This window comes from Rhamphochromis sp. 'chilingali', assembly GCF_963969265.1.
Source record: "Rhamphochromis sp. 'chilingali' genome assembly, chromosome: 2".
In the NCBI taxonomy this organism is placed as follows: domain Eukaryota; kingdom Metazoa; phylum Chordata; class Actinopteri; order Cichliformes; family Cichlidae; genus Rhamphochromis; species Rhamphochromis sp. 'chilingali'.
Window position 1 is genome coordinate 8,870,488 of NC_137930.1, and position 16,690 is coordinate 8,887,177.

Sequence of the window (16,690 nt, forward strand, 5' to 3'; positions counted from 1 at the left end):
AGATAAAGGTGTTGCTGGACTAGGAAGGCAAAGTCTCTGACCTCGCATTTTCATTCTAGGCTTCTACAGGCAGTGCTCATGAATTTAGACAATACTTATTTAACTTTTGCAATCCTTTGACTTTAGTTTAAATTCTTGGATTCCTATATTCAGTTATCATTCAGAGCAAATACTGCTTTATCTCAGCAACAGTGCACTATGGACCTGGGAATATTTTAGATGTGATGAGTCAAACGTTTGACTCATCAAGTGTTTATCAGAAGGATATTAATAACCAATCCAGGGGAACTATATAGAGAAATGGCTGTAACTTGTAGCAAATGCAGGGGTTATATTAACAGTAACTAACCTGGCTTACAGGAACAGGATCCATCTATGGGGGAACACTTAGCTTTGTTCTTACAGTTGCAGCTGGAGGAGCAGTTCACACCAAATGTTCCTGCTGGGCATGGCACTGAACATATGGGACCCTGAGAAGATTAACAGACAAAATGCTAACAGTGACGATGAAAACAACACAGTTTCATTTTTTGGTAACTTTGCTTGCTTTTGTCTTTTGTGTAAAGTTTGATCATCAACAGACCTGAAGGGACAGTTCATCAAACTGTATTTGACATAGTCACATAGCACATTAAAGACTTCTGAGCCACTCTTCTTTTACTCTTGTTTCTTTTCTGCGTGCCTTATAGCTTTGGATAGCTTCATTATGGCTGTTTAAAATGTTTGAGTGTAGCTGCATAGCCACTTAAAGAGAGGCAACCAAACATTTCTTAGATGTTATTTTTCATGGCAGTGTAATACATGCAAAAATGAAACAAACTATTTCCTATCAGCTTCTTAGAATATTATAAGCAGGAGATTTAAGATTTTGGATTCTGTATAGATGAGGATCATATTGCCACATCTATATAGAACCCAAAATGCAAACAATTGCTCACTGAATCTATTTGGATACGACTACTGTGGCTGGAGAACTGGTTGCCTTGACACAATTCTTTAAGCACATAATGTAGCCTCACAAGCTACATTATTCAAAGGAATTGATGTTGTGAGGAATAATTCTGAGCTTTGACTACACTCGTTGCTAAGCTAACCCATTTTGCTTTCACTTACAGAGTAGGAGACAAGTAAGTAGGGAACCCAACTCTAGGAAAGGAAGCAAATATTTAGATTTTCTAAAATTTTCAACAGTCCCAAAATAGTTGTGTCCAGACAGACAAAACTATCATGTGTAAGTGTGTGAAAAAGGAAAATAATTAAGAGCTTTTTTCTGAAAACAGAATTGCACATTTTGTCGACGTTTCAACCTGTTGCCACTAGATCTTTCTACAAAGCCACATATGCAATAACAGTACGGGCAGAGCCTCACATTATCCATTTGTTTGTTGGTAATTTTTGAAACATTAATCTATACTGGAATGATGGTTGTGAATAAGGCAGTCAGGCGGGTTAATGGGCCCACACAGTGTTTGGAAGTATAACTTGTGCTTGTATTATGTATCTTACTTAAGAAAGGCAAATAGATTTCCCATGAACAACATGCATTAACAATTCCCAGCAGAAAATACTGCTTGCATTACTCTGCAACATTTCCTTCATTGCCAAATAACTCCCATTTAAATTGCCAGAATTATGCACCCCTCTGCCTTCACATCCCATTCTTAATGCATAGGGTTTACAGTAGCTATAACAGCTGCTATTTACACCTATAACAGCTTCAACGCCTCTGGGAAGGTGTTTATGGGAATGCCCAACTCCTGCAAAACAACCCCACAACTTAGGCTACGTTCACACTGCAGGCGAAAACGCATCAAATCCGACTTTTTTGACCCTCTGCGACCCATATCCGATCATGGTATGACAGTGTGAACAGCACAAATCCGATATTTTCAAATCTGACCTGGGTCATTTTCCGATACATATCTGATGTTTTAGAAAGCGACTGCTGTTTGAACAGTCATGTCGCATTAAATCCGTCTTTTACATCACTGACACAAGACAGACGCCAATTATCAGCGGCGGAGAAGACATCGTGAACGCTTCCTGGCCATCCAGTGTAGATGTCAGTGAAACTGTTGGGAAGACAGTATTGGAGAAATGTGAACATTTTATTTGTACTGTATAATCTGCAGATTCTGACAGAAATCTGCAACTATCCTTTGAAGCACCGCTCCTCTCTAAAACAGCCACTTGCAAATAACAAAATAACTTTATAACATAAAGCAAAATTGGGAAACGTAAAGTAGGAAAAAAGTCTTTATATTAACGGCCATCAGTCAAACAATACTGTTTGGTCTGGGTCTAAACAGAGTGCGTTGTGTGTGACGTCTTCTTTTGCCGCTTTGAGCGTTCACACTAGAACGTGTTTGCTGTCACATTTTATTTGTAGCATGAACAAGCAGACAAAAAAATCGAATTTGATCAAAAAATCGGAATTGAGCATTAAGACCTGCAGTGTGAAGGTAGCCATAATCCCCCTCCGCCAAACTTTAGACTTGGTACAATGCAGTTAGACCAAATACATTTTTCCTGGCAAATATCAAACCTAGACTTGTTCCCCAGATTGCCAGATGAAGAGACACGATTCATCACACCAGTCAACATGTCTCCACTGCTCTGGAGTCCGGTGGCAGTGTGCATCCAACATTTTGCATTGTGCTTGGATGCAGCTGCTGGGCCATGAAAAAGGAATTCCATGAAGCTCTCTATCTCATGTTCTTGAGCTAATCTGAAGGCCAGAGGAAATTTGGAGTTCTGTAGCTACTGACTCTGCGGGGCGATCGTGGCTCAAAGAGTTGGCAGTTTGTCTTGTAACCGGAAGGTTGCCGGTTCGAGCCAAGTCTCGGTCATTGTGTCCTTGGGCAAGACACTTCACCTGCCGCCTGCTGGTGATGGCCAGAGGGGCCGATGGTGCGATATGGCAGCCTCGCTTCTGTCAGTCTGCCCCAGGGCAGCTGTAGCTACAACTGTAGCTGCCCCCACCAGTGTATGAATGTGAGAGTGAATGAATAGTGGAATTGTAAAGTGCTTTGAGGGCCCCGAAAAGCGCTATATAAATGCAATCCATTATTATTATTAAAAGTGGTGATCCGTATGCCTCAGTATTTTATGTGGCCCACCACTTTTATGCTATTGTTCCTAATCACTTACACTTTGTTCTAATAGTTATGTGGGATACTTAGAAGTGAATAATTTCATGACAGGTGGCATCCTAGCACAGCCTAGCTTCATAGGTTATTAATGTGTTATTATTTGGAAACAGATGGTTTTGCATTTTGCAGCTCTGTTTATGCTGCTTACTAACTGCAGTGATTACTGAATTTAGACAGCAATGCATCACATTGCTGCTTTTCAAAAAACATGCAATATGATTACAGCAGTGTCTTACAATATTGCATGTACCGTGTGCAGTATACTTAGGTCTGATATCATGCATCACATATTTATGATTTGTGACATAAAACACTCACTGGCATTAACACATACTAATATATGGGTTTACCGTGAAGCCTGGAGCACAGATACACTCTCCAGTGACACTGTGGCAATCAGCACCATTCTGGCACTGGCACACCTGCTGACAGGACTCGCCATAAAATCCTGGAGTGCACGTCTCATTGCAGTAGAGACCTGACCAACCAGGCAGACATGTGCACTCCCCTGATATCGGGTGGCAGCTGGTGACAAGAGAGAAAACGATAATAGTTATAAACTTTGTTGAGGTGTTTCCTACAGTCAAGATTCCTACTAGTCAGTACTATTTCCTACTTAAAGTATTTAGTGTGCTTGAAACAAATTTTTCTATGACCTGTTTTTTTTAAGATCAGTGACTATCTCTAGTATTTAATCTCAAAGGTTAGCTAACACACTAGTAGCATTTCTGCAGTTAGCTACAAATATGAAGTGCACTGTCATGCTTCCCTGTGGGACTGAGCTTTAGCTTTTCTTTTAGCTTGTACAATTTCTCTACATCCAAACAGTGCTCACTGGAAACATACTGAAAGCCTAACAGCAGTGGCAACAGGCAAATCAAGCCATAAGTGTTTCTTCTAGCTGTCTTGGTCTAAATCTGTAAAAACAAAAACAAAAACAAAACAAAAAACCTAATCAAACTATCAAACTATCAAAAATCTAAATCTAAAAATTAATTACAATATACCTGAGGAAGACTTTTTTCATTTTTCAGTGTGTGGGTTAACTGTAGTAATACAGGTGAAATGTGGCTATATTTGATAGTAACAGAGTTTGACTGACAGATGGTGTAGCTGACACAGCAGTCCCATTGAGAAAGAAGCAGAACAGCTGTTATCTGCAATGACACATGCAGCCCACCAGCTGTGCTAGGCTAACTGATCACTACACTCAGTTGTCTACAGACACAGCGGTCATATACACAAATCTATACACGCAACATGTCAAACTGCTAAAACCCAAAAGATACAAAGGAAACACAGAGTTATATTTTGGAATTCGGGGAACCGTGAGGCAGCATTAATCAAATGGCTTCAAACTGACCTGATCTGCAGATCAAAGTTTGTCAAAGATGACAACATGATTTACTACATACCCACGAGTGCTTTGGACATAGCACGGACATTTCCTATCGCAACGTAGGCCATAGATTCCTTCAGGACACAGTCGGACATCACATGTCTTTCCTGTGTATCCTGGCTCACAAAGACACATTCCATTGCTGTGGTAGCACTTGCTGTTGTTTTCACAATTACATGTCTTTGCACAGGCAGCACCATAAGTACCAAGGGGACACTCATCCTGGCACCTGTTTATAGAGACACAGAAATATCCAGAGACAGTGATTAGGAAAAAGAGGTGGTGATCAATGACCATTCTCTCAAATGAAATATGAATTGTTGCGTATTTAGCTCCGTGACTATGGAAAGAGGCCTAAGGTTAATTTGTTTTTTACTGGCTGCAAATCTGGAATGTGTGGTTGTCTGTCTCTTGACAGTCAGAAATATTATAATTCAGATCATTTATCAGTACATATCCATATTTTATATCTATGTATAAATACAAAGAGTGATGAAACCTGCAGCTTCAGATTCTGTGAGATGTCGGCTTTCAGCACGTGCATGTCCATGCCCGTCAGGTGCATTTTTGCAGAATCCATTTACCTGCTCTCATTTGTTGTTTTAGCTGTTTGGCAGTTGTTGAAATAGTTTAGTGACCTTTAACCTGAGATTTTGGCGTTTTTCTGGCAAAAATCATTTATATTAAAAAAAAATCGATTCAGGATGTAATGAATCGATATTTCATTATTCAAACTAAAATCAGTTTGAATCGGGAAATCAATTTTTTTAAACCAACACTAGATAGCGAGCAACCAGGTCGAAAACAACATTGTGTTTCTGGTGTCCAAGGTTCAAATAACAGAGAGACTCTCCTTTCCAGCACCTTGGCATAGAGTTTTCTACCTATAATTGGAACTCACCCTCTGGTCTCCCTTCTTAAAGATGGAAACAACCACGCCAATCTGCCAATCCAGAGGTACCGACCCTGACCCCTCCACACAACATTGTAGGGGCGTGCCAACCAAGACAGCCCTACAACATCAAGAGCTTTCGGGAACTCAGGGTGAACCTCATCCACCCCAGGGGCCCTGACACCAAGGAGTTATTTAACTACCTCAGGGACCCCCAGAGATAGATGAGTTGTCCCTCTTGTCCCTATCCAGTCTTTAAGTCTGACGTCATTAGACATTTCTGGGCACAAACTCTGCTGCAGGTCCCTAAGTCAAATGATCACTGCAGCATTACTGAGAGAGAGAAAAACTGTCTAAATTCTTTCTTCTCTAATAAAATGATCAGCGCTCTGCTCTACCAGGTGTAACAATTAAGTTTAACATCCAGGCATCCATGAAAACAGAATTTATGACATTTAACGGCTTTAGAAGTTAGCAGGGAGTTAGCTTGCTAGCTTCCATCTAAATATAACTAACCATGTTCTGACTGAAGGATTTATGAAACAAATTCAAACGTACAGCTCTGCTATCACTTCCAACATAAATGAAGACAGAAAACTAAACAGCAGCGACATTTGTAAGGTTACTGAAGTTAGCTGATATATAATGATGTGCTACGTGATCGCTAGTGCGACAAAGCTATGTAAGCATTACTTAAACAGTAAATCTGGAGGACAAATGCTAATGAACGCAGGAATTTTTCCCACTCGATAAAAGTTAATGTGAGGGCTTCCAATGGTTAGGGGCAAATACCATCGCATGGCAGGATGCCGTAAACAGACCAAACCTCAGTCAGGAGAACAACTGAGATAATCCATCCACAATACGAGGTTAGTCATTAATATGCTGCTGCAAGGGCTGGGCTGTAGTTACATCGTAAGGTTTTAAAAACTGAGCTTTAAAATGATTAGTGGTAATGAAAACCGAGAGAAGCCAACAGTGATCACTGACAGTTTTTAGGGGCTTGTTGAGATTAAATAGAACAAGATACAAAGCATTAAAACATGTTAAAAACACAACAGCCTTATTAAATGCAGACTACTTTGGGCCCGGAAGCAGGATTCATCACGCCATCACTTAAAGACCGGATACTCCGCTTCCTCCACGGATGACATGCCAGTGGGATTAAGGAGGTTCTCGAGTATTCCTATTCTTTACTATCTAAATAAATTCACTGAAATTTTTACACTAAGTCCTGCATTTGAATCCTGCTTTGCCTCGTGGTGTCCTTGGGTTTTGCACCGAGGGTTTTGAGTTTTTTGTGAGCTCATGATCTGTTTTGATTTTGATAAAGAACTTATGTTTAGCTTTTTTAGTTTTCTGATAGTAGTTGATCATTGTTCCTCTGTGTTTGGTCATTCCCATTTTTGATCCCTCTCTGTTTCCCATGTCTGTCTAGTTCTGTGTTCTCTGTCTGTATTTGTCTGCTCTCCCTGTTCAGTTGTGTCAAATTAGTCTTCTCTCCCCAGTCAGTCATGTCTCTGTTTATCATTTGTCTGTGTCAAGTTTGTACAACGGGTAAAATAAGTATTGAACACAAGTAAATATATTTCTAAAGGTGACATGAAATTCTCACCAGATGTCTGTAACAGCAATCCATCCAATCCACACATCCAAAGAAATCAAACAATAAATGTGCATAAATTAAATTGTTTAATAATGAGAAATGGAAAAAGGAAAAGCATTGAACATGCTTACTGAAATTTATTTAATACTTAAAAAAAGGCTTTTGTTGGTGATGACAAGATGCCTCATGTATGGAGAAACTTTGCTCAGGTATGCTTTTGGCCCATTCCTCCACACAGTCTTCAAATACTTAAGGTTCTACAGGTCCCTTCTATGCACTCTGAGCTTTAACTATTAGTTATGGAGATGCTTGGTATTGAGGATATCCTGATTTTTGGGTATAAAAAACCCTGTACTGTACTGTGGGGCTTTGTTGTAAAGGTCTCTCTTACCGTTCTCCTGTGTATCCAGGGCTACAGATGCACTGTCCAGTAGATGACACACAAACGCCATTGTTGTGACACTGACATTCCTGGGAACAGTTTTTTCCAAATCTCCCTTCTGGACATGGCTGACCACAAACTGTTCCCTGCAGACAACAGCACAAACATGTGTTTATCGTATACAGAATCTGCAATAATAACTTCAATAATTATAACTTCAAAAATAAATTCTCTTCCTATCAAAAGTATCAAAAGTTTCTCTCTGGTTTAGTTCATGCTTGCATATTACCATAAAATACTAGCATGTCTAGTGAGCTGAATTTTCTTAAAGAGTTAAGGAACAGTTAGTGTTTGTACCATCCATCCTGCTGGACAGGAGCACTCTCCGGTTACATGGTGACACACTCCTCCATTCTGACATGGACATCTCTCCTCACATTGCTGCCCATGTTTACCTGGTGGACAGAGTTCTTCACACCTTCAAAAAAAAGAAAAGAAAAAGAAAACAACACTACATCTTTGCACTACTGAGTTTTCTTTGAGATTATAGACAACTAGTAATTTTATAGATATAAAATTATAAAGTAAAATTGTGCTGACCCTTGTTTCACTAAAACTTTGTTTTAAAGTTGCACTTTCTGGCATCAACTCGACCTGCCGTGTTTGATGGAAGAAAAATGCCGAATATTACCTAAAAGAACACTATCCCTATAGTCAAGCACAGAGATGGAAAGACTGTACTTTGAGTACTATTAGTCTTTGCTAATGATGCAGGACAACTTCAATAGACCTGGGCTCTGTACTGTAAAATCTTGGACGAGAACCTCTTTCCCTTTCCCAGAACATGTGGGATGGGTCTTCCAGCGTGACAATAATGGAAACAATCCCACCAAGGCAACAAAGGAGTGGTTAAAGAAAAACACACACTTAAGTCACAGTGTGTTCTAGTTTCTGTAAAGAGAAGTGGGACAAAATCTGTCCTTTGTGCAAACCTTTAGGGAAACTAGAAGTAATGTCTTACTACTGTGCTTCCCAACTAGGGTTTCTCCATCAGTTAGTAAGTCAGGTTTTTCTTGGTGATCAAATAAAAATTAGAGACTGTTCATTTATTCATAAGTGAGCAGTCTAACTGATTCAGTGGGCAATCAAATAATTATTCCCCTGACAGTAGATACTATATATCTATCTATATAATGGAAAATTCTGTGCTTCAACAATGATATAAAATTTAAAAAAGATCAGTATAACTCCTTTTTATTGTCATCCATTAATAAACTAATCAGTTCCTCCAAAACACTAGTGTCTGAATTTAATAAATGTTCTATTACTACAACAAAGTTTCTAGTAAAAGGAAGAATATTTCTTGTAGTTATTTATTCAGCACTACCACACATTTTTTTCTAATCTTTTTCATAATTTCTACATTCAATTAAATTTCAGTTCAATTCCGTTTTATTTATACAGCACCAAATCTCAACAACAGTCACCTCAAGGTGCTTTACAATCTAAGGTAGATCGGAGAGAAACTCAACAATCATATGAACCCCTATGATGCCCTATTTGGTGACAGTGGGAAGTTAAAACTGCCTTTTTACAGGAAGAAACCTCCAGCAGAATCAGGCTCAGAGAGGGGTGACCATGACTGGTTGGGGTGAGGGGAGGAAGACAAGACAAAAGACGTGCTGTGGAAGAGAGCCAGAGATTAATATTTACTAATGATTAAATGCAGAGTGTGTCTTTAGTGAATCCAAACTAGGATGTGGTTCCACAGAAGAAAGTCCTAAAACCTGAAGGCTCTGCCTCCCGTTCTAATTTTAAGTATCCTAGGAACCACAAGTAAACTAGTAGTCTCAGAGCAAAGTGCTCTATTGGGGTGATACGGTACTATGAGGTCTTTAACATAAAATGGGGCCTGATTATTCAAGCCCTTATGTGATGAAAAGGATTTTAAATCTGATTTTGGATTAAATGGGACCCAATGAATAGAAGCCACTATGGGAGAAATATGCTCCCTCTTTCTAGTCCCTGTCAGTACTGTCAGTGCAGACGTTTTTAGGACAACCTGATAATAATAATAAATTACAATACTCCAGCCTAGAAATAATAAATGCATGAACTAGTTTTTTAGCATCATTACTGAAGTCACTTCAGAATTATCTTTAAAATCTTTCTATTAATTTGTAAAGCTCTCAGTGCTTTGGTCTCTGACGTGCACCGTAACCATGTCAGACTTCTCATCTGGTGCAACAGTCCAGAGAACCGTCCAGTGTGTGCACACAATGTTTAAGAATAATGATATGTGCTGTATAAATGAAATTGCCATGACCATAGATACTAGGCTTTTAATGTTATGTCACTGTTGGCATTAGATGGAGGTGGGCACTCTGGTATTCTCCAGTTGCATAATAACAGGCAGCACCAATCTACGATTTCTGCTGGTATCCATTCTTATAGATGCCTACCTTTTCTTTTATGTCACTGTTGGTATTAGAAGCAGGAAACCAATTTAACAAATGATCTCTCCAGACTTACAAAGCACCAGTGTATCCCGGTGGGCACTTGCATTCTCCGGTCGCATGATGACAGGCAGCACCATTCTGGCATTGGCATTTTTGCTGGCATCCATTCCCATAGGTGCCTACTGCACATGACACCTCACAGCGCCAACCTCTGTATCCAGGAGTGCAGATACAAGCTCCAGTGATAGGGTTACACAGAGCTCCATTCTGGCACTGGCATCTGTTACTGCAGTGGGAACCCCAGTGATCATTGTCACAAGCTGAAAAGAAAGAAAGAAAAAAATCTAAATACATCTTTTTTATCTTTCATGTTTATCTTACTTGACATGTGTCACAGAACTGGACATAGGTTGTCATTTATAATTGCATATGAAGCTAATAGATCATTAAGTTAGAGATGCCTTGAGTCTGCAAGTAAAATCTATTATAGGGAGTTAGCACCTTATTCGGCTTGCACATAAAAACTCACTCAAAACACTCATCAGTATCACTGTCCAGATCTTTTTTTCAGTCCCCCAGAGTGCTGAAGTCGATTTAAATATAGCTATAATTCTTATTTTTTATAATAATAATAATAATAATAATAATAATAATAATAATAATAATAATAATAATAATAATAATAATAACTACTCATCATTCTTCACTACAAAATGCCTCAGGCTCTCTTAGGTGTGCCTTTCTCGAATGAAAAATCAATGTGCTCAGCATTGTGTGGAGTTTCTGGGCTTTCCTAATTGCTTTCCTAAACAAATAAATGCAGCGCAGCTTTATTTCTGCATCCTTCGTTATAACCCCCATCTGAGTTGTAAGTGTAATCTTTGCTCCTCTATACCTGGAACAGAATATTCTTTTCTGGCACGTCATAGTATAGTCTTCTGCCTTTGGTTCTTCATGAATATAGCACCATCTACAGGTTTTGGGGGTTTCTATCAGGCCAAATGGTTTGTGGGTGGAACACTGGAGTTTTCTGTATATTCTGCTGTCAGGAAGATATTCATTTTTTGTTGTATACTATACACACATCTAAATTTAAAGAAAGAAAGAAAGAAATAGGTGCCATTTAAGCTACGCAAGGCTTTTCTGCATTTGTCAACACATGGAGTATTTATTAGCGGTAACTTATTCATCTTATTCATTGTAATATATCCATGATTTGTGTATTATCATCCATTTTCCTGTGGTTGTCCTGCTAAATTGACATATAGCTGGTGTTGGTGTCAAAGTCTTTCTGTGTATTCACATTTCTTCTTCTGTTCTCAAGTTATTTGTTCCCTACCTCTTTCTCCTGGCCTCCAACATCCCTCGTGCCTTATTGCAGTGCCTGCTCTAATTCCTATCACTGTCAATTCCTATGACTGATTTAGTAAATCTTGTTCTATCTGTCCTATACATCACAGTTATTAGAAGTCTAAGAACTGTGATGTATAGAATCAAGTGGCTTAAGAGTACTGGCACCAGGATGTATACATGTAAATTACATCTGCAAAGTTAAGGACTGTTAAAATGTTGCACAATCCTCAGCCTACTGCTAAAAGGCTGACTACAAATCTCATCAGTCCAGTGCATGACCTTCCACACCATGTCCTCAGTGCAATCTTGTTTTGTCTTAAACATAAGCAACTGGCTAATACATTTTAGCTGTAGTTTTTTGGGCTTCAACTTTTATTCTCAAAGCCTGGTGTATCTGCTAACTAATGAAAAGCTGCTGGCTGTGAAAAATCCACAGTAAAACACACTGATTGCAGTTGTATCCTTTTACAAGCAACTTTATTTCTGCATGTATTAATATGTAGTGCAATGAAGCACCGCAAAAAAACTCAGGGACTCAAAAATACTTGTGGTTTCCAGTGCTATCGTAGCCTCCTAGTAGATGCACCTATAGTATAAAATTGAAAATCTTTGGTGTCATCTTGCTTGATTTTCAGAAAAAATAACAGATAGTTTGACTGAGAGTCTGACTGAGAGTCAAAACTAGTCCAAAATTTTTAATAGTTGAACACAAATCTGAACAAAATGTTCAGATTTGTCAATAAAAAGGTAGTAATAGCTCTCAGTTACATTTTAAGTCAAAATAAATAATTTGTTTGTTTTTTTTTATTAGCAATAAATGTTATTTAAGGTCGAGCTCCTTCTTTCGACTACCACAAACAGCTTGGCATTTATATGCCTAGCATGCAGAGTAATGCTGCCATTTCCAGCTACTCCACTATTCTGAAGTTGTTCAAGTGATTAAAAGGCTCCTTTTCTTCCTTCTGCATTAGTGCGCTTCACTCTGGCCTGATAAAATGTACATACTCTCTTACCTCCGGCGGTTTGGCCTTGTGTGACAAACAGCAGCGGGGCTGAAGGGGGAGGAGGAGAATAGAGATACTAACATGTACATATAAAAAGCTCTTCCATTCAAGTCCACTATCACGATACCTTTTTGAAACCTGACCTAGATTGAATAAAAGCTCAAGTCCAGGAGCTTAGGGCTCTTCATCTACTTCCCGGAGAACAGATTGTTCTCTGTCATCAGCCTATTCAAAACAGCCACACACACACACACACACACATGCAGAAAAAATACTGTGGCACGGTTTTGTCACAACGCTGGTTGCATCACAGTCTCAAATAGGATCCTAAGGATTTTATTTTCTAAAATGTTCAACATGAGAAAAATTTGTCAGACCTCACATTGTTATCCTGAGCTCTCACTTTCTGCCACAGTAAATTCGACTGTTTTATGTATATTCACTTGAATCTGCATCAGATAAATTTTAAAAGCTTCTTCTAATCACAAACGAAGAAAGAGTATAAAAGAGTTGGGTGCGTAGAGAAAAGACTGGGAGCCAGTGACTGCCAGTTGTTCAGAGTGGGTTCAGATCTTACTCTCCACACTGGGGAGCCTGGATGTTTTTCCATCTATTTAGTGATTACCCAGCCTGCCAAAAATGGTGCACTCACGGGAACAGAAAGCACTGTCACACTAATACGAAGGATTCCCAGTGAGAAGAAACAGCTGTAGCATTCCTCCAGTTTTCCTCTCTCAGGAGGTGTGTGTGTGTCATCCTCCAGAGTTTTTAATTGTCACGTTATTTTGTTAAACATGTCTGTAGACAGGTAAATCAAACCAGTTATTAGACATGTTCACAATTTAAGGAAATGAGAGAGGGTTTTTAGGAAACACTGTTCAATGTTCGGTTTCTATGCCACATGTTAAAACAAGATCTAGAGAGTGATTAAAGTGGTGGGTTCTTTACAGGCTGTCAGTTTTAGTATCTACATGAATGTTAAAAATCACCTACAATTAATTATTTTATCTGAGCTGAGCACTAAATCAGATAAAACGTCTAAAAGAGGATGATTTGGGCTTGTTTTAGGGCGACAACACCTGGGCACTTTGCAGACATAAAGCCAACCATGAACTATACTGTATACCAAAGTTTTCTTGAGCCAAAGTGAGGCCATTTCTCAAACAGTAACAGCAACGTTTTTTAACGATTTAAATATTAATTAAATATTTGAATAATTTAAATAACAGCAATACTATAATTAGTTATAAAGCATTTTGTTGGCTTTTAGGGCTCAGATCACGAAATGTGTGGGCATTATACAAAATATTTTTGCTGTTTGAGGTGGAATTACGTTTAATCATTTCTGTCATTAGCAGACTACTGAGAGTCTTTGTTGACAACTAAGAGTTCAAAGTGATCTACCGATATAAACACAAAAGAGAATATTTTTTACATAGACAGTGAAACATAGTCCATAATATTGATGTTACTTTGATTTCACAGCTGAATTTGAGCCCCTCCTGACGATCTTGTGTTATTATCATGTGTACTAAATCACAAGCTCCACTGCCTCAGGTCATTTCCTCCCGCAAAAATTTCTCCTCCTGCTATTACTCCTAACCATAACCCACTCCTCCCCACCCATAAACACACACACACACACACACACACACGCACACATGCACATGCACACACAGCACATATTGTCTTTGCCATTTCCTGTTCTTCGTATGTCAAATTGAGCCTCAGACATATTGTTGTGGTTCACTGACCTGTATGAGACAGTCAGCAGATTAGTCTTTCTTCGATCTTTAGGCCATTTAATACATATTACAGAAAGCCACATGAATATGAACGGAGTGACTAGTTCCATATACTGAGCTATTTTTGCTACATTTTACAGAAAAACCTAGTCCCTACTTCAGCACCCATTTCAAGTCAAACATGTCAGTGTTTATTGATTATTGATACGATTATTGATGTCTTCCAACTGCAATACAGATTGTCCATCAGATATTAAAAACATAAAATCATTTTCTAACAATAGCTGTCATTACTGATGAAAAATATTTCCCTCAATCTTGAGCGCCTTGAGGTGACTGGTGGTGTAATTTGAATCTATTTAATCCAAGATGGGGTTGAGAATTAACTGGAAAAAACTTGAAACTTGAGTTCATAAATATCCTTGTTAACTCTCATCTGAGTATCAGAGGACATTATTGACCTAACCATTAAAAATGAATGCCTAGCCCTGACCCTTACCCTAAACCTACCCATAACCTAATTGTAACCCTGACACTAAAACCACATTTTGAGCCTCAAAAAGGCCTTCACAAAGAAATTCTAGCCTTAAAATTTTAACTGTGTAGCTGTAAAAGAAAGTCGAACATAGATTTAAGGGTTAGTCCCAAAGAGCTCAATGGTTTTCAGAAAGAGATCTTAATATGGATATGGACTGTGAAGGACTACTGCAGGGCAACTACTGCAGGGTTAATTGTGGAAGAAAGAAATGGCTTTGGACAAAAACTACCGAATTCATGTGCAAGTGATAAAAACAAAGCAAGATACTGTGTTTGAACTTGACTGTTCCTTCAATACAGTAACTTTAACCACATATTTTTCCCTCACTTGTCTCCTGGGTTTGCAACATTTTTTATCAAGTCATTCCTACAGCTTTTATTTTCAAATAAAATATAACAAATATAACACCTGTGTTTGCCTTTCTGTGCAAGATACATTTTAAGATTAAAAAAAAAATGAATAAGCAAAAAATAGAAAAAGAAACAATAATTAACAACTGAAGTAATTTGTTCACACTTCTATCTATCACACTTTCTATCCACAAAGAAAAATGTGTGTGTGTGTGTTCCTGTCTAGCTATCTTTGTGAGGATCAAATATAGCATTCTACACAGCAAATTCAAAAGTGTTAAATTTTTTGGTGTTAATAGTCTCCTTGCAAAAGTAGAGTTAATTTTACTCTAAGCAGAGTCACATTCTTTTAATGTAACTCTGAGGTGTAAAATGATAGTAGTTAAAATCGAGTGTTAAAAATGAGTGTTTCTCTGTCAAATCTGGAGGTGTTACAATGGAAACATTAACTCTTGACCTCTTAACTCTGAACACCTACAGGGGCTATGACACCAACAGAGTAAATTCACAGACTCCGCCCCCAGCACGGCTCCAATCGAAGCTGAAGTGAAGCCGTTGTTGTGCCAAAAAGTGATTGTCTGCCAAAAACTGATTTCCAGTGTTTCTGTGTATTTTTTATGTGTAATATCTTTACGTATGTTCGTAAATAGACTTCGGTGAACAGGGGATACAAAGGGGTTACATAAAGAATTAAAACATTATCTGTTTTTTAAGTATCTTTACAACTTGTACTTACATTATAACCAATCCGGTCCTTTATCCCCACTTAAAATATTTTTACAGAACTATTGTAATATTTGCTGCCATTTCTGCTGTCCTGTTGGGCAACTTACTCTTACAAAATACATTTTTAATGTTAATGAGATTTTTTTTACTGCATAAATAAAGGTTATATAAAAGTCGCTGCCAAAAACTGATTGCGGCTTGTATCTTGCTACACGAATGTTGTTTGTGGCTCAAGATGACTTTATGTCATCCATAAGGGATGCATTTGACATATGTTTAACATATTATAGCCCAACAAGTTACTTATAGCACTTTAAATATGAGCAATCGCTTTTTGGCAAATACCGGAAATCAGTTTTTGGCAGACAATCACTTTTTGGCACAACACCGTTTCAGAACATTTTGCTACATATTTGAGTTGTTTGCCATGCTTGGTAAGTCACTTTTTCAAAGATTGTTTCAATTGTTATTAGCTTTTACTTCTGTGGCTCTTTGGAGTTGAGACAAAGCTGTGTGAAAGGCATTAGCCATGTTGCTCGCTGATAGCATAATATTCTGTTTTAGCTAGCTGAAAGGTATTGTTTGCGGGCAAATACCACAGCCTTGAAAAAAAGCTTGCATGTGAATTTTCAGTCAAACTTTTGGTCAAATACACCTAAAACAATGTCTAGAATGTGAAATGTTGGTATAATGGTGCTACTTGAAGCCTGAAAACGATCGCCCATAAAAATAAAAAAAAAACCGAGCAAACAGCAGTAGCTGACGTCCTGACTGGGTTCTACGTTAGCATAGATCCCTCCAGAGTTTTGTGCACACGGTTTAGGTAAAAATTAAAAAGGTTGAGGTTTTACATTTAGTTCAGTATTACCTGTTGCCTGCGTCCTTGTCTTTTGGGAAAATACTTTACACAAGTAATGGCTCAAAGAGGATTTTTTTTTTTTTTTTTTTACTGTGCTGCAATTGTTTACTGGATTATTTGTGCCATTAATTAGTGTCAACTAATTTTTATTCAATCTCCACACAGGATATGCTTGTGAAGATGGAATATGGGGGAGAGCAGAAGTGCGTTGAAGTTCCACAAAGG

At 38.3% G+C, this 16,690-nt stretch overlaps 1 protein-coding gene across 2 annotated transcripts in view; it reads right to left on the minus strand.

The window, feature by feature from the left end:
- The window catches only part of megf10 (multiple EGF-like-domains 10), a 56,213-nt gene that overhangs the window by 22,894 nt on the left and 16,629 nt on the right, over positions 1-16,690 (minus strand). For both annotated transcript variants that reach the window (XM_080876078.1, XM_080876079.1), the window contains exons 6-11: positions 9,964-10,210; positions 7,789-7,909; positions 7,441-7,577; positions 4,568-4,780; positions 3,503-3,677; positions 350-470 (exon numbers count right to left, since the gene is read on the minus strand). In XM_080876078.1, coding sequence (XP_080732204.1) covers positions 350-470; positions 3,503-3,677; positions 4,568-4,780; positions 7,441-7,577; positions 7,789-7,909; positions 9,964-10,210 — 1,014 coding nt within the window. The remainder of the gene's footprint in view (positions 1-349; positions 471-3,502; positions 3,678-4,567; positions 4,781-7,440; positions 7,578-7,788; positions 7,910-9,963; positions 10,211-16,690) is intronic.